Consider the following 19,755-nt stretch of genomic DNA (forward strand, 5'->3'; position numbering starts at 1 on the left):
CCAACCCAAACCAGTCTGCGATTTGATGACTCGTGTCCTGGGCACCCAGGAAGGGAGAGGAGGCGGAGGGTAGCATACTATAGGCTTTGTGTAGTATGGAGAGGGACGCTGCAAGCACGTGTGTGTGTAAATATGGATCTGTCATACCAAAGGGAAACAGCAAGGCGATTGTTTCTTGGCTCTGGTTCCTCTGCTGATACTGGCAGTGCGGAGAGCTGTAGCTCTCGTGCGGGGTGTTGCTGCCTTCCACGTGCCGAGGGGTGGGGGGCTGCTCTGCTCGCCAGGCTGGTGGCACCGGGAGATCTGCCACTCATCATGGTGCCCATAATGGTCTTCTCTGTTTGTGCGCCCTGCTGTGCTTCCACTCCTCCCCCCCCCCGTTAAAAGACACATCCAGGCATCCGATCCAGTCGCAGGGTGGCTGTGTGCTCTGTCCCATTGACAGCAGCATGGGAAATGGCAAAGGCAGGGCCAGCACCTGGGGACAGGGCTGTCCCCAGCAGCAGGAGCCAGAGCTGGGCCTGAGCATGCGCTCCTGCCTCACCGGGACACGAAGCCTCCCCGGGGTGCAACGCTGGGTTCGAGCTTGTATCAAAGCATCTGCTTTTCTAAGGGCTGGTTGAAGTCCTCGCCTTGTTATTGTTTTGGCGTCTCTGCCGTCTAACACCTCCCTGCTTTTGCATTTATTTATTCCCTTCCCATGGCCAGAGCCGTGCAGTCCTCACCTGGCCTGGGACCAGCTCTGCTCGTCCCTCCCCGAGGATCCCCAGCCCTGAGACCCCCTCCCCAGCGCAGAAACAGATGCTCAGAGATGGGGAAGGGGTCCGTGTGTCCTCATTCCCTGCTGCAGAGCCTTTGCCATCTCCCCTGCTCCCACACCACCGCCCTGCAGCATCGGCACGCGAGGGCTGTCCCTGTTCTCCTGGTTCCTCCGGGAGAGGAACAGTGTGCCATCGCCAGCTCCTCCTCCGGGGATCCTGTTTCGAGGTGCTGCCGGGGTTCAGCGCTGCCCGAGCCCCATCCTTTCCTCGGCAGAGGTTGCGTGTGTGCGCGCGCGTTTCCACCCGGCACCATTTGCATCTCGCTTCGCTTCCGAGTGCCTGCACTGCCTCCAAGGGAGGAAATAAATGGTGTAAAGGAATTTACATCCCCAGCGAGTGAGGCTTCTGGTCCGTCCGGTTTCATCTGCTGCCGAGAGGTGTGGGGGTGCAGGGGGGCTGCTGTGGGGTGGGGGACAGGGACCCACGCGTCGGGCTGTGCGAGATGCCAGCCTTCATCCTTGCAAGGAGGGGTGCGTGGCAAAACCACTTCACAGGACCAGCCTGTGAAGGCGGTGTGGGGGCCCCAAACTGGCTCCTCCGCTCCGGGCGTGCTCAGGTCGAGGCTGGGTGTGAGCAGCGGGTGAAGCCGCCCTGAACGCTGCCGTAGGGTTCAGGAGGGAGGAGAGAAGGTAGGTTTCGCAGGGAGCTGCCTCCTCTTCTCCAACTGTGCCAGCTCCCTGCCAAATCCCTGCAGGACCTCCCAGGGAGTCGCGGGGTGCTTGTGGCAAGAGGGACCGAGTGGCCCAGGGTCCCCATGAGGGACTGGGACTCCTTCCTGGAGCCACCCTCATCCACTTTTTCCCTCATCCTGGTTGCGTTCCCTGGTGCAAAAATGCTCTGGGTGGGGAATAGGGTCAGACAGAGACCTTACAGTCCTGGAGACCTTGGCTGTGCCGAAGGTCAGCAAGACAAAAACGTTTTTAGGACTCCACATGGAGCAGGAGAAAGTTTTTCCATTGGATTTTTATAGCTCCCGGAAAGTGGGGTTTTATTTTTGTTGTCTAAGACAAAAAATCCTCTTAGGAGCCGACTACCCGCGGCGGTGCAGGGCGAGCGGCTGTGCATGCACCGTGCCAGGAGTCTGGGCTCGGCTTTGCTTTCCCTCCCTCCGTCACACGAGGCCTGTGGATGCTGATTTCCACGGGGTTTTGGTGTCCCTGAGGTACAATCGGTCCTGTTCACGTCCCCGTGCTGGGCCCTGGTGCTGCAGCACCCGTGATGGCTCCATGCCGCCCCTGGGCTGTCGTAGGCTGCTGCCACCCAGGGACACAGCTGCAGGGAAAGCCCTTTTCCTGGGGAAGGGGGCTCTTTCCCACGGCCTGCAGATGGGTGAACCGGGGGCCTGGGGTGGGTGATCTGAATTTCCCGAGGTCACAGGCTGGGGCCACTGAACTCTCCCCAGTCACCATTTCTCTGCATGGCGCAGGCTGCTTTTGGGGGGGCTTTAGTGGCAGGGGGGGGGGAAGCTGGTTTCCGTGGTAAAAACCTTAATAGCATCTGCCAAAAATTTGTCTCCCCCTTGGCTCAACCATCTGGAGGGCACAAGGAGGCTTTGGTACGGTGAGGAGGTGGCCATGGGTTGCTTTTGGTGCTCCTTTGGTGCTGTTGGTAACTTGGAGGGGTCCCTCTGCTTGGTCATTTATGCCCCAAGTGCAGGTTCGTGCTGGGATGCTGGGGGGGGGTCCCCAGTGTCACTGGGCCTGGTGGGACACAGACAGGCTGGGGATGGGAGAGACATGGCATCACTGCTCGGGTGGGGAGAGCTGCGGGCACCATGCACTGGGAGCGGATGGCCACACTGTAATCGGATGAACCAGCACTGCTCCAGATGGACCTGTCAGCTCTCGTCAGCGCTGACACCGCTCTGGGTCCCTCCGTGTCCCCTCTGGGCCAGGGGGACAGTGATTGTCTCACTCTGCTGTGTCTGTTTGGAGCAAGGGGCTTGGAAGGTGACACTGTGTTTACAAAGCCCGTCAGACAAACAAGGTCCCTTCCACGCTGCAGTCCCTCGCTGCTCATTCCATGTTTTGTTAGCTTTAATGGGAAAAACCTGGCATGTCTGTCTGTCTGTCTATAGTGTCCTGCGCTGCAGGCACGGGGGCCTGGCTGCTTTGCCACCCCCTGTCTCCAGGTTCTACCCCACCACCCCATATGGTTTGCAGCTGCAAACCCAAAGCCAGTCACTCAGTGCCTTGCCTTGGTGTCCCTGTGCTGCAGCGGGATAGCCATCTTCCCATGGGCATTTGGAATAGGACAAGCATCTTGCTGGCAGCAGTGGGCTGGACTGGGCTGGACTGAACTGGCAGAATCGTGCCTGCTGTCCCCAGATGTGCAGCACAGGGCTTTGGCATGTGCTGGCACAGCGCATGGATGGGTCTGGGTACTTACTTGTGGTCAGAGCATCTTGGTGTGTGGGATCCTGGTGTCTACCAGGAGAGAGTTTAGGGCTCAACTCTGCCCATATCTGATCTTCCCTCCTTCAACGTCGCTCCTTTTTCCTTCCCCTCGCAGCCGACAACCCTCCCGCAGGGCACCATCAACATGAACCAGTGCACAGATGTGGTGGACGGGGAGAGCCGGACAGGGCAGAAATTCTCCTTGTGCATCCTGACGCCGGAGAAGGAGCACTTCATCCGGGCTGAGAACAAGGAGATCATCAGCGGGTGAGTGCAGATCCAGGGCAGAGCTGTCATGGGGCTCTTCCCTTAGCCGGGAGGAAGAGGAGGGCGGGTAGGACCTTGCCGAAGGCTGGGTGCTGTGGCAGTGTGCACCCAGGCTGGTCCCTGAGTGACGATCACAGCCTGCTGCAGGGGCAATCCTGGGGACCAGCTGGAGCTGCTGCCTTGCAGTCAGCTTCTGTCTTCCCCACCTTTTTGGCAAGGATAGGGTTTCTCTCCCCTTCCCCGCTCCCTCCCGGCGGGCAGGCTGGCAGAGGGGGTGGATGCTGCCCACTCTCCTAGTCCCAGTGGAGCATCTGACCTCGGAGGACGATTAAAACATCACTGCTCATAGGAGGGCCTGCTGCTGGGATGCAGTTGCTCAGCAACGCTGAAGATTAGGGCCCTAAACTGAGGAAATCATGGTAGATGTCCTGACTGGAGGTGTTGGACAATGACTGGCGAGCATCCTTGTCCATCACTCATGTGCCGGCGTGTGTAGCAGCCGGCACCAGTGAGGGTGCAGAGCTGCGGGAGAGCTGAGCCGTCGGCACGCAGCAGTGGCCTGTAACGGTGCTGCTGCTCGCCTGCCAGCGTGTCCCACGTGGGATGTCCAGAGCTCGGAGCCTCCCTCCCAGTATTTGTTGACATTTGAAACTAGAGCAGAAAGTGGAAGGGATAAAGCACTGCTCTCTCCCACTCTTCCCAAAGCACAGCACCTCCTGCTTGCCCAAGCCCTGACATCAGCAGTCAGTGCTTTCTGTTGGGATAATTGCTATTTCCAAGCATTTCCCTTGGTTGTGACTCCCCCCCATTTTGGTCAACACTGGTTGGAATAGGAATTTTTCTGCTCAGACCTTGGGATTTTGGACAGATACATATTTTCATGCATTGCAACTTCTCTGCCCTACTGAGACACGTGAGGGTGGGTGATTCCCCCTCCGTGCGGACCTGTCCTCCGGTGGCACAGCTGCCCCGTTTGCAGCGATGGGGTTGCAGTGATTGCGGAGCCAGGGAGCAGAGACAGGGAAATCGTGACACAGGGGAGCCGGCTCCTCTCCTCCAGCCAAGGCAGGAGTGGTGGCTGTGCCCCAAAACACAGCCAACCCCCATGCCCTGCTCCTTCTCCTTCTCCCCACGCTCCAGTTCCCGACTCAGCCTTTTGTTGCCGTTCCTGCCTGCCACGCGGGAGGGGGAGGCATTGCAGAGCAAGGTGGGGCTGATTTATTGTTCATTGGCCCAGCGCTGGATTTTGAAGCAGCGTATTTGCTCCTGACTGCAAGCATTAATCATCCTGAAACAGCCCCGCTCTGGGTCGGAGCCAGGCGGGTTTCATTTGCAGTTGCAGCATGACAGGAAGATTTCCCCGGCTGGGGGAGAATTTGTTTTACGTTCGTTGCATGCTTCTGGCATTTATTGCTTAACCAAACCCCACTTGATGTGGTCATCTCAAAACGCTTTACAGCAGCAGCGTGCGAACTGGGGGGGACAGGAGAGGGAAACGGGGACATCTGAAGCGGGAATGTTTCCCAGCGGTCCGCAGATCCCTGTGGAGTTCACAGGGATGCAGGGGCAGGTTGTCAGGCTGCAGTGGGAGGGCACAGGAGGGTCCCCCAAACAAGCCATTTGTGCAGGGGATGGACAACGCCAAGTTCACGCTGCTCCTTCTTGGACAAAAGCGCTTTGTGTGCGGTGTGCGGGCGTTGGCATCACTGCAGGGGAAGGTCCTGCTGGAGGCTGTGTCCCTCTCGGCTGTCTTTCAGGATCCTGGAATCCCTGTACCATGTCAGCCTTGGCTGTGGCCTTGCTCTTGCAGTTAGTGGAGTTTGAGCCAAAGCACCATGGGGTTATCCCTCCTCCCCTCCTGTCCTGCCTCATTTTCTCCCCAGGAGCTGGTTGGGATGATTTCTGGGTACTGTTTACCACGTTGACCCTGACCAGGTTGGAGAAGCTGAGCTCCTCCATGTGCCCAGTTCCAGCTCGGGGATGTGGTTATGGCCAAATTACAAACCTCAAAGACTGGGTTGGGGAGTGAAATGTGGATTTTTGGAGCTGGCAGGCAGCCTGGCCAGAGGTGGGAGGGGGTAACATCTCCCTGGGCAGCATGGTCAGAGCCACCCAGGGGGGAAACAGCTTTGGGGTCCTCACCCTGGGCTTTAGAGCCCATGGTGGAGTGTGAGCATTGCTCCTGTCCCTGCACGCTGCCCTTCAGCACAGACTCACCTTCTGTCTCTCTGTCTGCAGGTGGCTGGAGATGCTGATAGTCTATCCAAGGACAAACAAGCAAAACCAGAAGAAGAAGAGGAAGGTAGAGCCCCCAACTCCCCAGGTAACCCCAGGGACACACACACTGTCACCCACTCCCTTGCCTGCCTCTCAAGGCTATGGCATTGCTCTGCTCCCAGGGAAGATCCCCCAAACCAGCCAGACCAGTGGGCTTCCATCCCTCTGATGCTGCCTGTGCAGAGGGCGAGAGCTGGGACGAGCCAGGGCAGCAGGATGGCGTGAATTAAATCCTGATCATCACTTCCCAGGGTCACAGGCTGCTGCTGCTTTCCTGGCTGCTTTGGGGCCCGTTTTGCACCTCCCGGGCACTGTCTTGCCCTGCATACGTTGTCCTAGGAGCGGCCGCAAAGCTGTGGGGGACCGGGGAGAGGTGCTGGCTCTTCACGGACCATTTTGGCTGAAACCGGATTAAATTCCATCAGGCTCCGGTTACCCCCTTTGAGATGACCCCAGAGATAATGGGAATGAAAGGAAAATACTAAAGGCCAGGGCCAGGCTGGGAGCTCTGGGGGCCGGAGCTGGGCTCTCCAGGGACCCGGCGGTGGCTTCGTGCTCACTTTGACTATAAATGGTAAAAAGCGGGGCCGGCCGTGACTCACTCGTTCCTGCCAGGCTCCCACGTGGCCGGAGTGGGGGAGAATCCCACAGATGGGGAACGTGACCCTGAGGCCACACTTGTCCCTTGCTGGGGCTGAGAACAGCCGCGACCCCGAGGCTGCCTGACCTCCAGGCGTGCATCCCACCGCCGTAGGGGTTTGGCTGGAAGGGCTCCTCCGACTGAGGCGAGCTGCGGCACTGGGGGACTGAAAACACCGTTGGGGGTCCCCTGAACCCTGGTTTTCAGATGCCCTTTGATGAAGTCTATGGGTGGGTTTTGTATGGTGTTTGAGTCAAGTTTCCACCACTCCACAGGATAAAAATGTTCTGGGCAATGGGAAAGAAACCTAGGGGGAAGATGATCCCTTTTTGCACCCCAGGCTGGAAGTCTGAGCCACCCCCTGCCAAGGGCTGGGATCGTCACAGCCCCTCGAATGCTGGCTCTGGTGATGCTCCATGGAAGATGCCTCCTCTCTCCATGGCCAGGGGCTGAGTTGCCGTTCCTCAAGGCCCAGGGAGGGGGCTGCCACATTTGGGGCACCCCAGCGAGCTGATGCAGCAGGACAGGGATGCTCATCCCATCCCTGGTGCAACACTAAAGCCAGGCTGGGTTCAGGAGGGGGACAGAGCGGAGACGAGAAGGGGCGCAGAGCCAGAAAAACATCATTCTGGGTTACATTTCATCACCATGGCAACTTCTTGGAAACCGTACAGGATCTGAGCTCCTGAGCACCAAATAAGGGAAGCGGCTGTGGGAAGGATGCTGGCTCCCTGCGGGCAGATGGGCTCCCCAAGTCCTTGGGGATGGGGTGAGCATGGAGCCTGGTGACACTTTTCCTTCTTCTTGGCTTGGGGCAGACCACCCTGCTCCCTCCAGTGCTTGCTACACTCCTTCCACTCTCTCCATCCCATTGCTCCTAGATCCGTGGCACCAGAAAAAGACTTAAATTCACTTTTGCAAAACCAGCGTCCATGTGGGACCTGCTGCCGGATGGATGCTGCGCCGTGTCGCTCACCATCAACCTGCAAAGGCAGAAGCAGCATCTTTCCTCTGTCTCCTAAATTGTGCTGATGCAGGCAGCTGGTCTGGGAAAGGAGAGAGGATGCTGGGGAGAAAACCAGCACCAAATCCCCCTCTGTGAAATGGCTTCTCCTCAAGTTGGCTGCTGTTCAGCTCACTCTCCGTGTGCCAGCAGAGAAAGCCTGATTTCTTTCCGAAGACGGACGCCGGCTAATCCGGCAGTAGATTGTGTCTGAGAGCTGCCCAAGGAGGGACGGACACCTTTGTGATTTAAAAAACCCATTTTAAACAGTGAATATTTCTGCTTTTTCTTGCTCCCACATACTTTTTCCTTCTCTGTGCTACAGCAGCAGCCAAGGGGGATCGGGGCCATTTTCAGCTCCCCCATCCTTTGCATCTTCTCCCTGCGGAATCACTGTGGTGGGAGCAACACGGGTGAAGTTGGGAATATAAAGCTGGGAATATAAAATCTCCAGCTGCAGATTTTTGGACAGGCATTGTGAGGTGCAATCCTAGGGCTTTGCAAGCAGGTTGTGGTCTTAGGGGGAAAAGGGCAGGTTTCTCCTGCAGCTTTGGCCATGCTCCGGCAGAGCACTGCAGGCAGCGGGAGAGACTGGGCTTGCCGCCTTTGCCTGCCTGCTCTCCCTGGGAAATGGAGACAGGATTGGGGGTTGAAACCTGGGATTTGAGGCGCTGGGCTCTGTTGCAGGACGGGTTTGCACAGGGGTGCGGCAGGCTCGGGTAAGCGGAGCGTGCCCAGACATACTCGATGCAGCTGGAGGCCGGTTTTGCTGATCTTGGTGCACACTCTGGAGCTGTTCATGCCGCTGAGCAGCAAAGGGTTAATTTCTCTGCTTGCTTGTAGGCTGCTTTTTGGCCCTTATATCTCTGCCTAATTAAATACATATCTACAGATATGTGTATATAGGAGTGTGTGTAAGGAATATATAAAGATACATTTCCTGAGCTGGCAATTAGCGTTGGGCTTTCAGATCAATTAATGGGAGTGGTTGAGGTTGGAAGGGCACTTAGAGATCGTCTGGTACGACCCCCTGCTCAAGCAGCATCCCCTCGAGCAGATGCCCGTGAACTCTGGATCGTTTACCTCCAACACTGCATTCTTTTAGAGTGAAATTTCCAAGCGTTTGTTTTTTTTTTTAATTGAGGTCATTTGCTGCTCGTTGTGGCTGTGCACAGAGCCAGGACCCGTTCCCTGGGAGATCTGCCAGCGGTTCCGGTGCAGCCCTACAAACACCACTTTGGAGGTGCAGGGCTAAAACCCACCGGTGGCTCTGACATGGGGGACATTGGCAGAGGGGATGCTCTTTGCAGCCCATGTCCCCAGCCCATGGCTGCCGGCTCGGGGGCTCCTGGATTCCCCCTGCTCCGTGGAAAGGGAACATGCAGCCAGGAAACTTAGAATCGTAGAATCATGGAATGGTTTGGGTTGGAAGGGACCTTAAAGATCATCCAGTTCCAACCCCCCTGCCATGGGCAGGGACACCTTCCACTAGACCAGGTTGCTCCAAGCCTCATCCAGCCTGGCCTTGGACACTTCCAGGGATGGGGCATCCACAGCTTCTCTGGGCAACCTGTTCCAGTTGCAAACTTCCCACAATCTGCAGCCTTTGGAGCGGATTTAATTGTCATTGGTTTATTGGTGGCTTTCAGGAAAATAATCTGCTCGTGCAAAAGCTTAACGCGACAACAGCAAATCATCTGCTAGCGAACCACGCCGAACCCGAGGCGAGCTGTGAAAGCGGGGCGTGCGCCGAACCTGGGCTGGCCGGGCCGCGGCCACCAAAATGCCACCATGATGGACTCCAGAGCCCCTCCTTAGCTAGGGGGGCATTGAGGATGATGGGTAGTGTTTAAAAATAACGTAAAGCTCGATGGGATGTTGTATTTCCTTTTGAAAGCAGCAGCCTGTTAGGTAACCAAAGCACCCAGGAGGGGTACAGCGCCGGTTGGGGTTTATTCTTTTTATCAGTGGCCCGTGGCAGACCGACTGTGGCAAACGGTGCGGCTGCTGGTGGCAGGGAATTCATGTTCCACTCCATCCTGCATCCTTGCGCTTGTTTCTTTTGATTTTTTTTTTTAAATTTGACGTTAGTTATAACACTGAGAAAATTCCGTCCTGGCAAATGGGACCTGGGAGAAAAGCCTGGTGTTGGGGCTGTGTTTGTGAAAGGCGGTGGCAGCCTGTGAGAAGGATTGGGGATGTCCAGAAGGAGCAGGGACATGCAGATTGACTGGGACATGCAGAGGGAAATGGGGGATGCTGTGTTTATTCCCATCACTCGGCAGAGGATGCGCTGTCACTCCAAACTGGGTTTTGGCAGGGGGGAGAGGACCATGTCCAGGTTCCCCATGAGTCAGGACCCAACACACTCGTTTCTCTGCGGGGTCTACAGCGTTGCACATGAATTTGGATGCATAGCTCCAGGGGTGAGCCTGGGACTTTTGGGAAGAGTTGCTATGCTGGAGCATAAGCAGAGACGTTTGTCAGCTCACCTTTGCTCGGGATCTTTTCCCAGCGGGATGTGTGGAGAGGTGTGGATGGTTTCAGGAGCCCTCCCCAGGGTGGGATGGTGAGGGTGGTTTCCTCTCTCACTGCGAGGGCAGCGATGGTCCCTTTGGCCAAGGAAGTCCTGACCTTTTGCTCCACCACACGGCCCTGGGGCAGGGTTTCCACCTGTGAGCGTGTCCCCTTGGGAATGCAGCAGAGACACATGATGAGGAGCCCTGTCCCTGTCCTCGTTGTACCAAGGCATGCATCGTGGGCATCACCCAAGCCGTGTGGGACCCACACCTTGGGTCATGGGGCTGGGGCACACCCCTCTAACTCTCCTGTCTCCCCTGTTTTCTTTAGGAGCCCGGTCCTGCTAAGATGGCTGTGACCAGCAGCAACATCCCCAGCGCGGAGAAGGTCCCTGCCACCAAGTCCACGCTTTGGCAGGAGGAAATGAGGGGCAAAGACCAAGTGGATGGAGGCAGCGGCATCAGCCCGGCGCAGAGCCCAATACAAGGCCAAGCTGGGGCTGCCAGCTCCCTGAAGGATCCTGTGCTGGACAGCAAGGAAGGTGAGGGATGGGGCTGCCAGCACTGGTGTGACACTGCCGTGACCCAGTTTGGACAGCTAAGCCAGCAAAAAAACCACTGTATAGGGAAAGGTTTTCCACGGGTTTGGTTCCTGGAGCATCCCAGCAAGGAGGGAAGGCAGCCTCCATCCCTGCTGTGTAGTGCAGGGCCCAATCCTGCCCCGGCATGGAGACAGGCCTCACAGGCGCTGTTGCCCCTGTGCTGGGGGAAAACAAGGGGGAAAGTGTCTTTTCTAGCCCCTCCACATCCCCACCTGGGGCACCCCAAGGGTGTGGGACCACACTGCACTCAGCCTGGCTGTGGGGCTGCCAAGCCCTGAGCACCGCTTCCTCCTCCAGGCCCTGCGTCAGCGCCCTGTTTACATTTGGTCTCCTCCACGAGTCCCTGGAAGGCGCCGAGGCTGCGGCATTGTTTTCCCTGGAACAATAGGGCTGGGGACTCTTCCTGCCGGGGCCGTGGACAGGTCCCACAGGCTGCGGTCGTTTCCTTTATCTGCCCACTCGGATGGGGGATGCTTTCTGCCTGCTCCCAGCTGCCAGGGCGAGTTGTCCATTGCCTCGCGCCCGCAGGGCTGTGGTTGATGCCAGGTGGGGAAGGATAGGGATGGAAATAGGTGCAGAGTGGTGACCGCAGCCATCCGTTTCTTGGCTTGAAGGTTTAGGTCTTTCAACCATGCAAGGGTTGGACTGGCATTTCCAGCTCCCTGCAGACTGACCCACCATCTCCATGGGCATGAAGGGGTGGTCAGGGTGGAAAAGCCAAGGGTTGCAAGAGGTGGCGCAGCGTGGTGCTGGAGCCTAGGCCATCTCTGCTCACGTTTCCTGCTCCCATCCTGCATAGAATCAGGGTGGTTTTGCTAAAAGCAGGACGTGGGCTTGAAACCCAGCGTGGTGACTTTTCTGTCCCTTAGACGAGAGCTCCATGAACGGAGACCGGATAGACTGTGGGCGGAAGACGCGTGTTGAGAGTGGGTACTTTTCCTTGGAGAAGACCAAGCAAGACTCAAAGCTGGAAGAGCAACAGCTGCCGCCCCCGCCGAGCCCACCCAGCCCCAGCACCCCGAACAACAGGTACAGTTATCCCAAATCGCCCTCGCAGGAGCATGCCCAGCCCTTTCCTTCCCCAGGTACCCGATCAGGCGACCGAATGATTCACAGCTTCTCTCTGAACTCCTTGGACTCGAAGAGCAGTTGCCCCATGCACAAGGACTCCAGCAGCAGAAATGTAGGAAGGGGAGCTGAAAAATCGGGGCGTCCCCTTTCTTTTAAAGCCAGCCGGCAGTACACCACCCTGGCCGACGTTCCCAAGGCCATTAGGATCAGTAATCGTGAGGCCTTCCAGGTGGAGAGGAAGCGGCTAGAGCGGAAAACCCGGGCCCGTAGCCCTGGGAGAGAAGAAGTGGCCCGGCTCTTTGGCAATGAGAGAAGGTAAGGGACGAGTGGCTAATCCCCTCCTTGCATGCTTGCAGCGGCAGCGAGCTGGGTCCCTGCTGCAGCCCCGGACGGAGCAGGCGGTGTTTGCTGGGTGAAACCCTCTTGTATCACAGTCCTCCTGGGTTTAAGGATGCCCGTCCACACCAACCAAGGGGTAGGATGTCCTTAGTAGTGCCAATGGGCAGGTGTCACCCTGCCTGGCTGCGCTGGGGACAGCCAGCTGAGGTGGATGATATTTGGTGGCTGTATTCGCAAGCCCACCCTTCCCATCCCCTCCCCGGCGTGGCACACGCTGGCAGCTGGCCCCATTAATTAGGTTAGCTCTCTAAACGGTGTTAGAGCCGGGCTCGTTACGCAACTGCCTAATGAGCTGAGAGAGGTTTCAAAATGTCACGGCATTAATCTGGGAGAGGCGAGGCGGGTGCAGTGCCGAGGCAGGGTGCAGCGGGCTGCAAAACAGCTTAGCGTGGAGGAGGATGGGGAGGGCGGCCGCATGCGCCCCTGCACCGGCGTGCTCGGTGCTCTCCGGGCGAGGCGAAGGACGGGCTCGACTTGCCCTGGGAGAGAAGCATTTGTGCTGTGAGGGCAGCAGAGCAAACCAGGAGACGGGCCCCGGGCGAGAGGGCCGCCTGCCAGTCTGATTTTCTTGCCCTGGTTTTCCTCTGGGCATGTTTCAGCAGGCGCTTCTCCTCCTGTTTCTTCCCAGCCCCTAAAGGACTGTTTTCCAGCCTGGCTTCTTCACGCTGGGAGCGGGTCTGGGGAGGGCAGAGCAGCTTTGTGCCAGTGCTACTGGTTAGGAGGAGGATGCCAAACCCAACCCAGCCTTGACAGCGAGTGCCAGACTGGGGATAAAGAAGAGCCTGGGTTTGGCTTTCCTTGCCTTGGGATTTGGGTGGGAGAAGGTCCACACAGGTCCCCTGACCACCCTGGCTGGGGACGAGGCTGAGGAAGGGCTGGTGACTGCTGGTTTGGAGGCTGAAGTGCTGCAGCGTGTTGGTCCAGGGGTGGACCAGATAGTGTCCCCGCTGGGTTTGCTTGTGGAGGATGCCCTGGCCAGGCCCTGCCCCAGTGTGAGAGGACAGCGTGTTCCTCCAGTGCTGACAGCCCCTTGCTCTAGCCCAGGGGGTATCCACAGTCCCTTGCTTGGTCCAGGGAGTGTCATGCAGCACTGGGGTCTGGCACTGAGCTGGGATGTGCCAGACGAGGGCAGGGAGGAGCAGGTTTACAAACAGATAACGATGCCCTGGGAGAGCATGCTGCTGCCAGAGACTGTCCTTTTTTAACGTCAGTCCCACTGATGGGTGCCTTTTCCCAGGGAAAGTGTTTTTCCCAGCCCAGCTCTTGGGGCTATTAACAGGTTTTGATTGCTTTATCAGTGTTGGCAAAAATTCCCCTAGATCAGCTCAGGGCCTTCATCAGAGCAGGACGGGTGTGGGGAGAGGAGTGAGCACTGCACCAGGCACAGAGGTCTTGCTGCCTGTGGGGCTGAGTCCAGTGCAGCGTTCGGAAGGGAGGTGATGGCAGAGAGCAGGGCGAGGGGTTTGGCCAGGGATCGCAGCCCATGGCACTGGAGGAGCATGTCCTGATCAGGACAGCTCAGCGGGCAGTGTGCAGGGACGAGCATGTTTGGTTTCTCCTCTGGTAACCTGGGAATTGGCCCATGGGATGGTGTGGGTGGAGAGGCTGTGTGTCCTGGAGCTTGGGTGGACTCGGCAGTGCACGGAGAGGCAATCCAGCCTCGCATCAGAGAATTAACATTTGCCAGCACCCTGCTCAGCTTGGCTTGGCTGCTTTTTAAACTTGAGTTTACTCAGTCCATATATCCCTCTCATTTTTCTCCTCCAAGCTCAGGCTGTGCTGTTTGAGGTGGAGCAAGTACAATAACTCGCTTCCATGCTGTGGGGTCAGCTTTTTCCCCTGGGTTTAACACCATTTGTAATAATCCCTCTTAGTAACCCACTAACACATCTGGGAACACTTCCCTGAAATCTCTTGCCTACATGCCAGCCCCATAGGTACCAGTTCAGATCAGCCTTTCATCTCTTGGAGCAGCCAGACGAACTTGCTCTGATTCTGATGGTATTTTCGGCTCTTCCTCCCGTTTTCCATTTACCCACCGTAAATCAGTGTGAGTGGAATGGCTGGAAAAGAAGTATTTTAAGTACCCAGTGCCTGAGTGACACACCTGTAGGCTTAGCTCCAGATAAAGCTGTTTTTCAGGCTTCTTATCCTGTTTCCTTGTAGTAAGATATATGACGTGACCGATGTCCAGGATTGTGCTGGAAGTTTTCCATGTTGACCATTTATACCTGACGCTGCCTCCACGCCCCACGCAGACATCTGAGCTCACAGCTGCTCAGAAACATGAATCAGAAAACAGGAGATAATCTCCAGGGTTTTTGGCATGCGTGGCGGAGCAGCGGAATGCGAGTTCCCTCTGCTGGCACGCGGCAGGATGGGGCTGCCGGCACCGCGCCGGGGGACCCGATCAGGCGGGAAAAGAGGGTCTGTGTCCAGAGAGGTCAAGCCGTGCCCCTGGTCTCCCATCTCAGACCCATCCTTGGGGCGAAAGAGAGAGGCAGCTCTTTGGAAACCCTGTGGATAAATCTTGAAACCTGTTTTACACACAGAATCAGGGCGAAGGCTGTAGGGACAACCTTGGGGGCTGGTCCCCAGATCCCAGCGGAGCTCTGCAGCTGCGGGGATAACCCTGGTACATCTCAGGAAGGTGTCAGCAGCTTTGGGAAGGAGACGCTGGGGCATCCTTGGGGTGCAGAGTCCCGGAGCCCCTTTCTCCGGGTGCGTGGCTGCAGGCTTACCCGCCTCCTGCAGCTCCCTGGGAGCACTGTGATTTCTGGTTGGCAAACTTGGCTTTCCTTGCACGCTTCCAGGGATGCAGCCTCTAAAACCACAGCTTTCCCTGTTGACCCCACGTTCTGCACACACTGACAAGAGTCTGCTGTGCTGGATCTGCTCTGGGAGCATGGTCAGGGGGCCGAGGAGTATTTCTAGCCTCGATAAGTAGCAGAGCTGCCTGAAAATGCCTAAAAGACTTGTCTTTCTCAAATTCCTTCTCTGGAGCTTCTTGAGATGTAAGAATCTGCTCTGAATGCCGCTTCTCCCTGTAGAGAGGAGCGCCTGCTCTCCCAAGTAAAGGTGGTTTTTTCTTGCATAACTAGCCTCTTCGTTTTTGTGAACCTTTGGGGGGAAATTCCTCTTCCTTTTCCTGACACTCGCTGTCCTTGCTGCTAAATAATGAACGAATCCAATAAAAACAAGCCCTTTCTTCCAATCAAAGAAAATCACTTTAACGATAGCTCGTGCTGGTCTTTATAGCTTTCCTTCCCACCGCACACACCCCTCCGCCTCACAGCCGAGATCTGCAGCTGGGGTTTAGTGGGCTGGAAAAGATTAACAGCCTGCATGGCCGAGGAACTCCTTGGGACGAGCTTTGTAGCGGAGAAAGCACTAAACGGCGCCGCAGCTTTTAAAACGCTCCTTCGTACCTGTCCGCAGCCTTGTTCTGGCAACCGAGCTGCTCTTCAGGGGGAGCAGCTCTCTCCTCGGCTCGGTGGGAAGGAAAGCCCTTCCTCTCCTGTCCCCCCTGTCCCAGGATCTCTAGCAGTAACCTCCCTCCGATGTTGAGCTAATGGGAAAAACCCACGATTCTTTCCTGTAATCCGGATATTAACCCTCGGGGCTGTGATTTGGTTGCAGTGATTTATTTTTCTCCTCCCTTTTTCAATGACGAATTACTGGAATGATTTTGATTTTGTTTTGTATGTAGATGCAGATATATAATTTCCTCTTCTGTTCATTCATTTTCCAGCCTTGTTTTCTTCCAGGTCTTGTTGCTCTCCACCTTCTCCTGCTGTGTTGCTGTGTGACGTGTCCGCCTTTACTTCGCCTGCTTCGCTACCATCTCATCTCAATCTCAAGCCGTAGAACAACCTGGCGGTGCAGCCCCTTTCATGAGAAATCAACCTGCTTTTGATTTTGTTTTACCTACTTTTGGTTGGGTGTTTTGGTTTGGTTTTTTTGTTCGTTTGTTTCTCCTGATTTATTTTAATTCAGGCCTCCACCTAACAGGGCACAGACAATGTTAATTCGTGGTCCTCTTACCCCCTCCTAAACTGAGACTCAGAGAAGGCTGGGCCAGTGTAAAAAGGGTTAAAAAACCGTCACTCCAAAGCAGTTCCCCCTCTGTGGGTGCACGGAGGACGTGGATTTACGCTCCACAGGTTGGCTTATGTGAACGGGCGTCTCGTGAGCAGAGCATCCCAGGGGGATTGGGAGCCCTGCACCAGCCTGGGATCTGCCCTCTCCCACTCTGCAAACTGGGAAGGCAGCAGGGGCTGACCAGATGTCCCGTAAGAACATCAGAGACGTTTGAATTGACAAAGCAAAGTCTTCCCCACCGATTTCATCCCTTCCTCTTTGGTTGCGGGCGTCAGTGCCTGGTCCTGGCAGCCTGGCTCTGAGCAGCAGTGCAGGGGGGGCCCTCAGCCCCCCGGCGGTGTGATGTGCTCAGACAGTTTGTCTCATTTATGGAATTTGGTGCAAATGTTGGTTGAAAACTGAACATCTCATGGTTTTTGAGTTCTTAACCTGCTGTTCCTTTTTGTGAGAAGTGTTAAAAATGAGGTTTTTTGGATAACCTGTTTCCCCTCATGTGGTTGCCATTGTGATTTTCATGCACGTTAGAGGCTCACACAGAGCAAGCAGCCCCGAGCTTAGACGCGGCGCACGGGGGTCCAAATTTTGTGTCAAAAACCCACCCGGATTGAGCTTTTCAAAATCGAGCTTTAAACCTCAACTGCTTGGAGCTCAGCTGCTGTGTGGTGGGTTATTGCTTCACAATCCCAGGTTGTGGTTAAAGACCTGAGGTTGATACCTGCCCAAACCAAACTTTACACCAGCAGGTCCTTTGAAAATTCCGGTATTTCCTCTCCTGTGGGTCAGTGAGCAGCTTTTCATGCTGAAACAGCGCTTTTAATTCCACCTAGAAAGGCCTGTTGCTTGCTTCTTCTTAGGAACATCCCATGTGGGTTTGGTCCAGAGTTGACTCCTGCTCCATCCACGTTTATTCATAGCTCTCCTCACCCTCAGAGACGTGTGCCACGGTGTGATGGGCCACCGAGGCGGTGTCCGAGAGCCCAGTGCTCCCTGCTGTCCATACGGGATTTGCAGACCAGTCTGAGGGGAGGGTAGAGCCCTGGGGTTGTGCAGGGGGTGCCCTGCTCTGCCTGCACCGGGTGCTCCTCACCTCATGCTGCTGCACCCTGCGAGCCAGACCCGTTGTCTGGAGGCACCTACAGACACTCCTCACTCAGTACAACCCCACAGACGTTTCCCACGTGGGGCTGAGGTTTTACAGGGTCTTTATTGAACACGTAGGGTGACCCGTAGGTACCTGTTACCTCTGCACCCCAGCTTGGTCCGATGTCTCTGCTCTGTGGCAGGAGGGTCATGGATAGCTGCAGTGCTAGAGGGGAAGGACAAAGCTGCTCAATAATCCCTGCTTCTCAGAGGGCTGTAAAATTTACAAGGAAAAAGTTATCGCTGATTTTGCAAGGGTTTTCGAGATATTTCGGAAGATACTATTTGTGGAGCTGAGTAATGTGAGTTTTTTTGGCTGTCGGTAAAACGGTGCGGGTCAGGTCGGGGCGTTTTTGCCCTGGATTTGTGCACGCTAGAGCTCGCAGAGAGACAGGGACCAAAACCCGGGTGTGCACGAACAGTGGGTCGAGCCATTCTGCAGCCTTAAATCTGGGGGATTGTACAGCTCAGCGCAGTTGCTGTTCTTGTGTTTAAGCCGGCTCTGGTTTCTCCTTTCTCTCTGTTTTCCAGGCGATCCCAGGTAATTGAAAAATTTGAGGCATTAGATATTGAGAACGCGGAGCACATGGAAACGAGCGTGTCGGCCGGGGCTGCCCTTTCCAGTGAGACGCGGCAGGGCAGGAGTGAGAAGAGGGTTTTCCCACGGAAACGGGTAAGCTGCTCGGCTGAGCGCTCGCCGTGGGGTTTAGAGGATGGCGCCTGGGATCCAGCAGCCTGGGATAGAGGATTTAGCGATAGGGTTTGTCTCTGGTTGGAGCAGGGGATCTGGAGTCAGAGGTAGGCTCAAAACTGCTCCGTGTGCTCAGTCTGTGCAGGTTTGCTACTGCTGCTCTGCTGCCTTGGCCCAGCTGCAGATCAGAGTGGAAAACCAGGCTGTGTTTTCTCCTTCCTCCCAAAGAGAGAGAAACTTCAGCTCTGGCATGGCAGGACACACCAGGATGGGGTGAAGTGACAAAAGAAAGAGGCAGTCTTGAGAGTCCCAGATACACTTAGATATATTGGGAACAAATTAATGCCTGAGAGGACAAAAAAAAATGTATTGCCAATGAAATGACACTTGTTCTGAGCCTGAGATGCCCCTTAAACACGCGGGTTTTTATGCCGGGAGCCAAGAGAGTGGGACTGGCTGTCCTAGTTCCTGCGCTGATCTGGGCTAATGCTGTTTACACAGGACTTCACCTGCGAAGGTGCTGCCGTGGGCTCCATCCTGGACGTGTCTGCGTCTCCTCTGTCCCCGCACCGCCGGGCAAAGTCACTGGACAGAAGGTCCACGGAGTCGTCTATGACGGTGAGCCACCGGGCCATGTCCTCTGCCCTGGGGGGAGGACGTGGGAGGCCCTTCCCGGGCAGGTCCTTGAAAACTGGACTGTCTGCTGCTTTCCCCATAGCCAGCACGTAGGACGTAGGATCTGGTTGGTTTCGGAGCAGGCTTCAGTGACTTGGCGTCACCCTTCACACGTGGCATGTTAAGGAGAGCCTGACACATGTCCTGGTTTTCCACTGCCGCTTCCTTGGTGTTTATGGGGTGCAAGTGGGTGTGAGTGGGACGAAGGCTGCGAGGAAGGGCTGAACCTGCCCTCCTGAGCATTCCTTCCTCTGCATATTTCAAATGCTCACCAGACCTGGAGGCAAACAGGACAGAACAAACACAAAACGCTGTCCTCTCACACACCACCCTTCTGCAGGAACAAAATAAATGCGCTTGCTAACCTCTCCAAAAGATTACAGAGCCTTTGTAAATATGGGCTGCATTTTTGGTGGATGGACAGCTTCTATTCAAGGACTTCTCAGAAAAATGCAGTAGCTTAGTGTTCCTGTATCTTTTCAGGTAGTCTTGAACAGCCGCAAGAGTGATTTTTAAATTCTTGGTGGTAATAAAAAGGTGCGAGAAGTGCACGTTAAGTGGCAACGCACATCATCTAGCGAAGGCGAGAAGATCATGCAGTCAGTGGGAAGAAAACCTTTTCCTTGCATTAAATACGCCTTTGTTGTGCCACTCCTGCTATAAAAGTAACAGCACAGAAAAACCTGCATGCCTGCTGGCTTGCGGCCGTGTCGCAAGACTCTCCCCTGCCCGTCGGGTTCACCGTGTCAGAGCAGATCGGTTATCCGTCGGGATAAAACCGAGGGAGAGTTCATCCCTCGTTAGGCTGGGTGGGATCCAGCAGAGCTGTGGCTCGCGCTGCATGGGTATCTCTTCCATCCAGTGCTTCGTCTGCTTTTGGTTCCTAACGTCTATGCCTCTCGGTGGCAGCGGGTCCCAACCTTCTCATGCTGCAGCTTTGCAGCTTCAGGCAAAGCCTGTGCTCTCCTGCCTGCCCCAGCACTCAGAGGAAAGGGGTTTCCATAGGGGAGTGGGATCTGCAGGAGAAACCTTCCCGCTCCGTGTGCTTCTGTAGCGTCTGGCTGCAGCCCAGTCTGAAACATGTGCTCTTAGCAGCATCTCTCCTCTCTGCCTGCTTAGATTTTAAGGGAACTAAGAAGGGTAGTAAAGTAGT

General features: G+C 55.9%; 1 protein-coding gene across 1 annotated transcript; it reads left to right on the plus strand.

The window, feature by feature from the left end:
* Positions 1 to 3,331: 3,331 nt before the first annotated feature.
* On the plus strand, positions 3,332 to 18,545 carry LOC104505786 (myosin phosphatase Rho-interacting protein-like; the record flags this gene model as incomplete). The annotated part of the gene is made up of 7 exons (XM_010146493.1): positions 3,332 to 3,484; positions 5,723 to 5,807; positions 10,255 to 10,465; positions 11,395 to 11,554; positions 11,642 to 11,911; positions 17,768 to 17,909; positions 18,429 to 18,545. Coding segments are annotated over exons 1-7 (1,107 nt in total), but the record flags the coding sequence as incomplete, so codon positions are not given.
* Positions 18,546 to 19,755: the final 1,210 nt, after the last annotated feature.

The sequence above is a fragment of the Eurypyga helias genome, unplaced genomic scaffold, assembly GCF_000690775.1.
Source record: "Eurypyga helias isolate BGI_N326 unplaced genomic scaffold, ASM69077v1 scaffold27692, whole genome shotgun sequence".
NCBI lineage: Eukaryota > Metazoa > Chordata > Aves > Eurypygiformes > Eurypygidae > Eurypyga > Eurypyga helias.